Below are 11,456 nucleotides of genomic sequence, written 5' to 3'. Positions count from 1 at the left end.
TACATGCTTAACAGTATACTGTACATGCTTAATTAACAGTATACTGTACATGTTTCCTCTGTGAATTTGTATCCTGGCTTTCTTGGGGGCAGCTTGGGAACACCACTTCACTGGTGCCAGAAAACTCTTCTGTTCAAGAGTAAATTGACTGGATTTAGGTCCTTTGGAAAGAGGAGAAGCTTCGTGGAGCTGAGCAAACCCTGTCCTGTGGACCGCTCCCTTCCCTTTCAGTCTCTCAAGCGCTTGGGCTTGTTAGGCCTGAGAAGTTAGAAATGTTTGGCTTAGATTTTTCTTTAGCCACAATGACTTGAGAAACCAAAGGCAGATGGGAAATACTCTGTGGATGTTGTGAAGCCCAAACCATCTGAAAATAGTTTGAATGCATTTCCAACCCTTGGCAGGCAGCTGTTTTCCTTCACACCAGCCGGCTCCATGCATCCCCATTCCCAAGGAGAGTGTCTCTGCTGCCTCAGGCCTTCCTGGCTCTCTCCACACTGGTAATTAGGAGCCAGGTTGTTCCTGAAGAGGAGACTCCACATATCTGATTGCACAGTCATGGGGTAGCTATGTGAGATCTGCTCTCTTGTGATGTTTATTTCAGGAAATTTTACAGGACCTTTCCAGCCTCATGAAAGAAAAAGAAAAATGCCTTAGCTCTTGGCTCTGTTCACGTGGCCTTCCCTATCTTGCCCACAGCACACTGACAAACACCACATCTGTCCCAACAAGCCAGTTCCCGGGTCACCATCCATTCATAACTTCAGGCTGCCATAGGAAACCTCATTCATTCCTTCTTGTGAACAAGAATACCCCAATCGGCTCTGAGCATCAGGCCGAAGTGGTCACAGGCCTGGGGAGTTCTCAAATCATTGCACCTGAAAACAGCGACCGCTGAAAGAACTGGGTGGGTTTTCCTGGTGGATTTTAACTGCACCGGGACATTTATTGTTGCCAAAATGTAAGTGGGAGTTTTCTGGGAAATGCAATTTCATGTTCAAGCTTTGGACTGGTTTCCTTGTTGATAATTTCAGTGCTTCTCAGACCACGTGTATCACCGATTATCGTGTCTGCACCAGATGTCATAGAGTTTTGTCATTTTTCCATTTGGGGAAATTCTTTTTTTTTTTTTTTTTTTTTTTTTTTTTTTTTTTTTTTTTTTTAGGACTGTCCATGTTTCAGCCACCAGTTCAATCTCATTGTCACTTCTGCTTTGACATCTTCACGTTCACCCCTGGAATTGTTCCTACTTGATTTATAAGGACTTTCTGTAATTAAGAGGCTAGCTCAGAAAGTCCTAAAAAGTGCATACAGTGTACTCTGACCCTGGAAGAAGAAGGAATCCCAGATAGAGGCCATTTCTTTGCAGAGGAAGAGAGTTTATGGAAGGAACTGCCCCCTGGGATGTCTCTTGGGATTCCATTGGTGTATCTTTGTACATCCAAGCTCATCCCTTGGCATTCGAAGCTCTGGAAGTCGAGGACAGGGACAGAGGAAGGCGGGCTACAAAGCCCTTTCGTGGTCTGGAAGTGGTGGGGCAGCACCAAAGCGGAATCCCGCCTTCACCCCTGGTGCTGCCCCAGCACGTCTCACCTTTCCAGGGGTCTGATATCTTTCAGCCTCTTGTTTGTGTCTGAGACATCTGGAAGCATGAAGAGCAGCCAGCAAACGTTGCTGGTTTGAGCAGTGCCCACTCTTGTACCTCTTAGTCATGTTATTAGGTTGCTAAGTGTGTTAACTAAAGTCACTAGATGCACCCTGCAGCCTCTTTGCTTCCTGCATCGCCTGTGCTGTGTCTTGGACGGGGATGTATTCCAGAAGAGCTCCACTGTCAGGAAGTATTGTGGTCAGGAATGAAGTGGTGTGTGCAGAGCCAGATCTCTTTTCACAAGTGTTCATATTGTGGAAAGAGGGCCTTGAGTCAAGCCCCAGGATTGTCTTGCCCAGTAACCGTTGTAGCAACATTCTAAGAACAGTTGAAACTCCCTGTAGTTTAGTACTATTAGGTGGTGGCAGAGCCCCGCTGTGCAGTTATTGTTATTGAAGAGATACAATGGATGCTTGAATGGAGAGCTGGGGAGGGTTTCTCAGGAGCTAATTTGACATGAAGTTTATTGAGACTTTTAAAGAGATATAATTATTTTATATGTATGGCCATGCCTGCATGCACGTATGCAGTGCACTTGGAGGCCAGAAGAGAGAATATAATCCCCCTGCAACTGGAGGTGCAGACAGTTTTGAGCCATCACGGAGGGACTGGAAACTGAACCCAGGTCCTTTGCAAGAGTAACCCCTTGTCTTAATTACCAAGCCTCCCTTTGGCCACCGAGAGTTTTAAATGACATTTAATGACACCCAATGAACTCTACACAGTATTCCCAGGTGGTTTTTAAGGAGGTGCTCCAGGAGCTTTTGACCTCCTTGGCCAGATGCAGGTTTCTGGAACCCTTTTTACAACCAGGAGGGGCCAGAGACAAAGGCTTGGCAATTTGCATTCATAACAATCACCAGAGGGGACTCATGGGCGCAGTTAAGTTTGAAAACTCCTAGCTTGACTCTTTGCCTCTTAGACTCTAGAAAGGCCTTTTGCTACACCTCAGTGTCCCTCAGGGTCATCCAATGGGCTAGCTACATCAAAGGAAAAGTGTCCCTTTGTAAGTTGTGGGTTTGCTTCATGTCTTACCAGTCCTGGGATAAAACAACCCCAGAGCTCTTGTCAGTTAAATCATAGTCTTTAGTTATCTTATGAAGGATCCATGCTAAACATTCTATCCTCACCTCGTAGTCTCTGTAACTCATATTCCTCTTTCTCAACCTATGAGTACCCAGGCACTTTTGAATGCCATCGCCTCTAAGACTGAATGTCTCTGGTTTTTCACAGCATTTCTTATATCGAGAAGCATCATGGGTAACCAGTGCTTCCTTTATCTGGAAAACATGTTACCGCGTATACAATCACATATAAGTTGAATAATGATTATTTTAACAGTGAGGACTTCTTCCTGTGGTCCGAGAAGTCACTATTGACTCCATTATACAGCCACACAGTTGGTGATCTTACTGTCTGTCATATTGGCTTCCACCAGAGATCCCTTTCCTTGGGGCCCTGATTAAAAAGCAGACAGCAGGCAACAGAATAGGACAAAAGGAGAGGGGAAGGGGAAAATATTAATATTGCAACTTTATCGTGCGATGAAAGCAAACCAAAGGCGCATACTTAGAGGATTCAAGAATAATACTCCCCTCCCCTCGTTCTCACAAGCGTTCCTGTAGTCTACAGGCCTTTAGGCAGTGTCAGCCTTCTGACTTCAGTGGGCAGAATGGTGTCTCTTCTGTATCAGGGCATATGCTCGCCTGAAGAAGGTGCTGTTTCCCAGGGAAAGGACTTAGGTTCCCCCCAAGAAATGCATAGGGCCATCACACAGAGAAGCAAGCAGCTTGCTTTGCATCTCTGCCCGTCTCTGATTATATTCCTTAAGATTTTTATTTAGGATAACTTTCAGCACGGCTTTGTAAAGGTCAGATATGAAAGAGAAAAGCCCCTTTTGCTAATCTTGGGACAAACAATTTATATGCAGGGTGAGGGATACTCTCCCTATCAGACTGTGGAGAAACTCTAAAAGTAAACAGTACAGTCGCTTACTGGGGCAGACACATGGCCGCAGATGGGAGCTGGAAGCAGCATATGGTAGCAACCTGACAGCTCCGTGCGCAGCAAATGGATCACCCATAGCCCTCATTGTCCCAGCCACACCAGCTGAGTGGAGCCCCGTTTCCAAACTAAAGAGTGTTCTTCTGTCTTGAAAGCCAAATCCGTTCATGTGTGAACATCTGTCACTGGGGTCTTGTTAGTGGGATGAATGTTGGAGATGGTCAGTTACAGAGTGCGGGAAGAGCTGTCACTCCCTAAAGTGCAGTGGGAGGAAGCTCATGCCGGCCTTTGTCTTGTCAAAAGAAGGTTCTAGTCCGGTCTGAAGGGTGCCAGTTACTCCTGGAAGATACACCCATACAGACAGACAAACAGAAGGCTCGTGGACTCTAAGTCTGTGCGCACTGCCGGAACGGGACCGCATCCGTGCCAGATCTGGATGTAGGCTTCAATCACTTCACAAACCAGATAACTAGTAGGATTGCATCACGAGATTGCCTTTAATCTACCAGTCCTTAAAGTACGGCATTTTGGGGGGGCCAGGGAGGACATGTTTGTCATCTCTCGCATACAGAAGCATGGGTAAATTCATGGGAAATCAACAGATTTTAATCTGCATCTTCTCACACACACACACACACACACACACACACACACACACACACACACACAAAATCCTGTTGTCAAGAGGGAAGCTGCCGCTTTGAACATTCAGCAGTGTCTTCTCTTCCCTTTGATACACATGCATGCACGTGTGGGGTTTTGGTTTTTCTGTTTTTGTTTTTACTTGTTTTGTTTTCTTTGTCCCGGTGGGTGTGTTTTGTCTCTGAGAATAAGACGGCCACCACCGTTAAGTCCGATTGCTGCTCTGTTGGAAGTCATGACAGCTCTGTCGGCTGTCTGTCAGGAGAGCGAGCTCTATCTCTTTCAACATGTGTCAGCATTTGAAACCATAGATCCACAGCTCCAAACCAACAGGCCCTTGGATTTCTGACCCACGGGTGAAAGGGTTTTCATATGCGGAAGTAAGGTCAGGTGCTCCTTAAGAACCGGGAAATCCAGGCCGGCCAAACAGAAGCCCAAGCTTTGTCCCTAATGACAGGATGTCTTTTGTCCAAGCGGGTAAAGGCCTTCCCCATTCCTCTTCAGTCTAATGCAAGGTATTACATTTCCCCAGTTCGGTATACAAACTGTAAACTGTTGTTTCATGACCCGTGTACCTTTAGGGGACAATTGTGTTGAGCAATGTGGGCTGCTAGGTGAGGCATGGCCTGACATGAGGTCAGGGACATCAAGGGTGACATGAGATGAGGGACTAGACATCAAGGGTGGGAGTTGAGAATCGGACTGTTTAATGTCCTACCCTGGGTACCAGATGCCTGCTGTTTGGAGGGATGGCGTGGGGGGGGGGGGAATGGTAAGACTAGCTGGCCAATCCCTTTTCTACTTGGAATCTTAGTGTAGTTCTGGGCTGGGCATGTCTTCAGTAAAATAGCTAATGACTGCTTTTTAAAACTCCTAGCTGTCTGCCCAGTTGTTACAACACCCTCTGGCTCAGTGGGCAGCTTTTGCTCCAGACAGTCCCAGGTGCTCTGTGGGTACCTTGGTGAGTACGCTTGTCCACTTTATTCCTCCTTTGACATGGTGATACCCCGTCTTTTATATATATGTGCCTCCAGTGGGGAATTAATTGGCTCAGAGGGGAGACATTGGATTTTGAGAAACAGCTTGTAGGTGTGTAGTCACAAAAGTGCCTGGAATTTTCTAGTCAGTTTCATGAGAATAACTGATGACTAGCTTGGAAGTGACACGCTGTACCCCTGCGCAAGAATGACTACTATTGAGTGTGAACTACGTGTGCCAGGGATCACAGAGGGATTTAAAATATTGATCCTTTGATCCCCACGGAGGCCATTTTTTCTGGAAAACCCAGGAGTAAGAAAGGCCTCCATGTTAATGGGGAGGGGGTTCCCTTTTACAGAGCTTGTATGTGCATTCCTATTTTTGACACACTGTAGCTGTTCAATTAATGCTTCTTAACCAAAGGGAAAGAAGGTGCACCCCCATGCCCCTGCCCTTCAGAGTGACAGAAGGAGGCTTCTGGGGGAGCCTCTGATTTTTGTTGTTGACATGTCTGAGTTGCATGAGAAAAATGGATTGTGATAGGTTAGACTCTTGGCTAGCTGAGCCTGGAGACCAGGTGCAAGCCCCTCACCACCACATGCTAGAACTTGGGCACCCAGAACCACAGATCTCTACTCCTTTCTGTTTGGACCATCCACTGGTTCCATTAGCACTGATTGAATGTGTACTGTGTTCTGGACAATGAGTCCACAGAAACAATCAGATTTGAGTAAACCAACACTCTTGGATTTCAGTGGTTGAGTCCTTTCTGAGCCATACACAGGAAGAAAAGAAATAGACCAAATTAGGACTCTTGAAATGTGTGTGGAGGTTCTACGTAGGCACGGGAGTGGGGGGTGGGGGTGGGGGTAATTCTCCTGAGAATCTAGTTTGCAGCTCTCCATGCCTGGCCTTGCTTCTTAGGAACTACTGTTACATACAGTGGCTGCAGCTGAGGTTTTCTAATGAAAAAAACAAAAACAAAACAAAAACAATGGCCCCAGTTCTGTTAAGAGTATATGTTGGTGGTTTTATTTCGATAAGGAAGGGCCCACAGTGGCTAGAGGGAACAGTGGGAATAAAATCAGTAAAATGTTGAATCTGCACTGAGGTAGCTCTTGTGTGAGACAATTACATCTGGTTTCTCAGTTCTGAATTTTATTTCATTTCACTCTCTAAACCTAAGAGTTAATTGTGTGGTTCACTGACTGGTGTTTAGGGGAGGAGAGGATGAAAGCAAAATGAGTAAGGACAAACCTTGGTCAAATGCTCTCTACAGCCCTATTACCCTGGTCGCACACCCATCCTCAGACCCCAGTTAATACCAGAAGAAGGCCAGGGACAGTCATTGTCGTCGTTGTCGTCGTCGTCGTCGTCGTCGTCGTCGTCGTCGTCGTCGTCCTCCTCCTCCTCCTCTTCTTCCTCCTCCTCCTCCTCTTTCTCCTCCTCCCCCCCTCCTCCTCTTTCTCCTTCTCTTCCTCCTCTTTTCATCTTCTTCCTCTTCCTTCCTCCTCCTCCTCTTCTTCCTTCTTTTCTTCTTTTTCTTCTTCCTCTTCCTCCCCATCTTCTCCCTTCTCTTCCTCTTCTTCTTTTTCTTCTTCTTGTAAGAAGAAATTGTAGTTTGGAGAAGTGAGTCCTTGTCCTTGTCCCGGAACTGGCTGGTAGTGAGGCTGACACTGGAATTCAGGGGTGACCTGGCTTTTCTCCACCCCAACCACAAGCTCCAAACCTGTGCTTTTGCTCTCTCTGGGAACCCAAGCCTACTCATTTTGTAAGTCTTTTACCTACTGCCTCTGTAGAAGGTTCCTCCCGCTCTCCTGCTCAGCAAGTGGGTTGAGCCCTTTCCCAGTTTCCGGACAAGTTTTTCTTTTTTGCATTCTCCCATTTGGTTGGAGTGATTTTCAGTTAGTAATTGCCCAGAGCTTCCGTTTTTATTAGTGAATAAGACATGCTGTGAAACTCTAGCACTCCTGTGGGATGCTGCGGTTGTCCTGAGTATCTCTGAAGGTGAAGGAAGAAGTACAGGGCTCGGGCTTTGATAGCTTTCCCAACCCACATGACAAATCTCTTTCAGGTCTTCCAGGCAAGACCCCTTAACAGAGGACCAGGAGATGGCTCAGTCAGTAAAGCATTTGCCTTGTATTTAGGAGGACCTGGGTTCAATCCCCAGAACATATGTGAAAATGCCAGGCATGATGGTACACACATGTAACCCAGGGAGTTGAAGACGGGAGCATACCTGGGCCTCACTGTCCAGCTGTTAAGCAGCTCAAGAGTCATCCCTGTCACTTTGTTTGAACTGTCCCTCCATTCCAAGGAGACACTGGGTGCAGCCAGCAGCAGTAGGGTGGGATATCTGCCTTTCTTTATCCTGTAACTTGAGTGCTGGTGATGTCTGACACTGGTGATGGGGCTGATCTGTACAATGCCCTGGAAGAGGAAGCATTCAGTCTCCTTCCCATGCTTGTCAGAGATGTGATCGTGCAGAACATCATCCCCAATTATCTGTACATCTATCTATCTATCTATCTATCTATCTATCTATCTATCTATCTATCTATCTATCTGAGGTTAACTTGTGTAAGTGTTTTCTAATAAAGTACAAAAGCTGGTCTCCAAAAATCTGTCCAACCTCCAGGTTCTGCCTGGCCCAGGATGGCTACAGATGCAGCTCAACACAAACTGACTTAAAACTTCATGAGTTTTGTTTTGCCTTTTGCAATTTTTAAAAATTCAATTATGTGGCTCCCAAAGGAGAACTTTGTAAATGGCAACATGCTTTTGCAAATGTCAAAAGGTTGGATGTACCCAATCCTAGAGGAGGCTGGGTGTGGGGGGTCCATGTCTACCATCCCAGGACACTGGGGAAGCAGGGGCTCTCTATGCCAGATGAACAGATTAACAGTCTCCCATCATGTAAAGATTTCCGTGGCTCCATTAAGATTTAACAATGAGAGCTGGCGAGATAGAGGAGGTAAGACTTCTGGCTGCTCTCGCAGAGGCCCCGGTTTTGGTTCACAGTCACCCCGTAGTGGCTCACAGTCATCAGTAATTCAAGTTCCAGGCAATCTGATAGCCTCTTCTGGCCTCCATGATACCAAACACGGGCATAGCGCACAGACGTACATGTAGGCAAAACACTTGTACACACAAAAGAAAACAAATAAGTCTTAAAAAACAAAGATTTAAAGGTGCCATTCCAAGCATAGCCTGTGTTTGTATACCCCAAGGCAGCTTCCTGGGCCTGTCCCAGACCAGTGGAGTCAGAAGCACTGGGAGGGGGCAGCTGGGAGGTTGCAAACTCTAAACAGTCTGCAGGTGCTCCTGATGTCACTGAAGTTGGCAGCTGTGGGAGCCAGGGCCCCCTCTGATGCTGCTGGCCTGTTTACTCTCGGAGGTGAGGCGGGCAGGCTTGGATGCTGTGGGACCTCTGTTTGATCAGCTGGTGCTGTAAGGGCGGCCCCTGATCCTTCAGCCCAGTTGAAGTCTTCCCTATGTGCTTTCCATTTTCCAACGTACCCACAAACACTGAGGTAGAACTGTCACTACAGCATCGTGCCAAGCCCCTGCTCCAGACTCACCACAGGGAAAGGCTTTGAGTATACGGGGAAATGATTTAGGCACATGGGGTGGGGGGGTGGGGGGGTACCAGAGGCCATCTTGGAATCAGATAAGGAAGTGGTCTCTTCATACAAGTGCCTTCAACCAGGCCACTGTGAGGTATGAAGGAGATTATTTTTTATTTTATATGTGTAAAGTTGTCTCTTTTCTTTGCCTGCATGCATGCATGTACACCATATACATGCACACCATATACATGTATACCCAAGGAGCACAGAGGAGGGCCTTGAATCTTGCAACTGGAGTTGTGAGCTGCTCTGTAGGTAGTGGGGACCAAACTTGGCTCCTCTGTAAGAGCAGCAAGCACCCTTAACCACCGAGCCATCTCTTCAGCCCCCAAAGTGTGTTTAATGCACATAAGGCAGGTCTAGACAGAATATAATTCCCCAGGGTGGTGTTTTGTCCAAACCCTGAGGTCCTCATTGTGACCTGAGTTCTCATTCTGACACATCCCACGGAGGTTAGGATCTAGCCAGCTACAGAATGTAAGCTCCACTGTCTGAACCAAGCTAAGCTTCTTCTGGCTACTGCAGGGTTTGCTTCCTGAATGACATTTTTTTCAAAGGTGTTAGAGCTGGCGGGAATTAATCATTGGCTTGTGCAACACCGTGCCTCCCAGAATTCTGATGTGATTCTTGAACCTCCCAGGATTCTGAGACTTATCCCACAGTAGGAACATTTCAGCATGGCTTTGACTTCAGTTTCAGTTACCACACCATTCAGAGAACTGCCCAGTTCTCCTCTCATGACTTACCTCACTGCTGCGGCATGAGAACTGCTGAGAGGGTTAATTTTACTCTGCAACATGCTTTTAATAGAAAGATCTCTACATTAACTACAGTCATTGAGAGAATCCTAAAACAAACATCTTATGCTTGCAGCAGTCATGGAAAAACAAAAAGTAAAGAGGGGACTTCCTTATGAGACATTAATTTATTTCACAGAATTTATTGAGGGTCTGCTTTCATTGAGCACCACTGTAGTCTTGATATTGCCACTAAGTGGATACCACAGAAGCAAACCATAGCTTTTAGAGATCTTAACTCTGCGGACAGAAGACAATCAGCAGCAGAGATTAAAGGAGAATGGCGGAATCTGATAAATGTGCAAGTGCTCTATGGGCAAGAGGAGAGCAAGGGGATGGAGGGAGGCATGAGTAAGAATTTCACACAGGCAGGGCATGGGAGAGCTGTTTAAGAAGGTAATGCCCAGGCAGGTCCTGGAAGGAGAGCAGAGTGTCTGTGAGAGAAGACCATAGCTGCAAAGGAAGCAGCCAGTCTGAGCTGGCATAGCCTGGGGTTCTCGGAAGTATCCTAGGAGAGGGAAGTAGAAGGCAAATGAAGGGATGTTCATGCAGGGTCCTGTTGGCCAGTGGAGAGCCGTGGCTTTTCCTCGAAAGCCAGGGTGGCTTTACTAAAGGTTTACTGTGCCTGCTGAGTTGAGAATGGATCACAGAGTAGCCCAGGTAGAAGCAGGAAGTTCTAGCAAGATCTTTGTAAGGCATGGGAGGGAGACCTTCCAAGGGCACTCCCATGTAAATCTGTACCATAATGACATCTGTGTGCACAGGCTTATGTGCCATGAACATTTGTGCATGTGAGAGGGGAAGCCATCGTTCGTTATTTTGGTGTGGGGTGGCGGGAGGAGCGGGCAGGTACCACAGGTGCGCTTGTGGCCAATGTAGACGTCACTTCTCTCTTTTTGGCTGTGTGGAACCAGGTACTGAACTCAGGTTGCCCAGCTTGGCTGTGGGGACCTTTACCTATTGAGCCACCGCGTTGTCCCTGATTGCTTTTAATTAGTAATTCTGAGTAATCAATAACTCACTTCTTTCTCTTCTGACCAGAAACTATCCTGGCATCCGTCTGTTCAGTAATAGTCCCCTTTGACTCAGTGGCCAGGAACACAGATCACTCATAGGTGACCATGACTTAGCCTCCAAGAATGACAGTCTACCTTTCACTGTACAAAGCAGAAAGCCAGTCTCTCAAATCTTTGGGTCTGCCCAGCTTAGCCCAATAGAAGAAAATGAAGTGAGAATGCCTTTGTTTAAATATTAAAGTCAGTTTTTAAAGCAGGGATCACATAAATCACTCAAAAAGATTTCTGTTGGGCCAGATTTTGCTGTGTAATTCAAGCTCTGAGCACAAAGGCTTCACACTCAGAGGCTGATTTCATTCCTTTATCTGAACAAGAAAGATCAATAAAGTCTACAGATGGCCAGCGTAGGAGTATAGCGTAGACTCTATTCTCATTTCTTCTCCATTGCTGTAACAACACCATGGCCAAAAGCAACGTGGGGGACAAAGGGGTTTATTTGGCTTTCAGGTAACAATCCATCATTGAAGGTAAACAGGATGAGAAACCCAAGGCAGGAAGTAGAAGCAGAAATGATGAAGGAAGGCTGCTTCACCAGCTCCTGTTTTGCTAGTCTTCTTATACAGTTCAGGATGACCTACAGATAGTGCCGCCCACAGTGGGCTGGGCCCTCCTACATCAATCAACAGTCAAGGCAACAGCTTATAGACTTTCCTGTCTGGTCCAGGTAGTTTTTCACCTGAGCTTC

General features: G+C 46.6%; 1 protein-coding gene across 2 annotated transcripts in view; it reads left to right on the top strand.

Annotated features, from left to right (window-relative positions):
• Tgfb2 (transforming growth factor beta 2) overlaps positions 1-11,456 on the top strand; it is an 81,638-nt gene that overhangs the window by 10,500 nt on the left and 59,682 nt on the right. Inside the window, exon 2 of one of the 2 annotated variants that reach the window (XM_021198024.2) lies at positions 5,169-5,252. The exons of the other annotated variant lie outside the window; for it this stretch is intronic. Within the exon in view, the coding sequence (XP_021053683.1) occupies positions 5,169-5,252 (84 nt within the window). The remainder of the gene's footprint in view (positions 1-5,168; positions 5,253-11,456) is intronic. 2 annotated transcript variants of the gene reach the window in all.

Source organism: Mus pahari, chromosome 5, assembly GCF_900095145.1.
Source record: "Mus pahari chromosome 5, PAHARI_EIJ_v1.1, whole genome shotgun sequence".
Lineage (NCBI taxonomy): Eukaryota > Metazoa > Chordata > Mammalia > Rodentia > Muridae > Mus > Mus pahari.
This window is presented reverse-complemented; position numbering and strand designations above follow the sequence as displayed.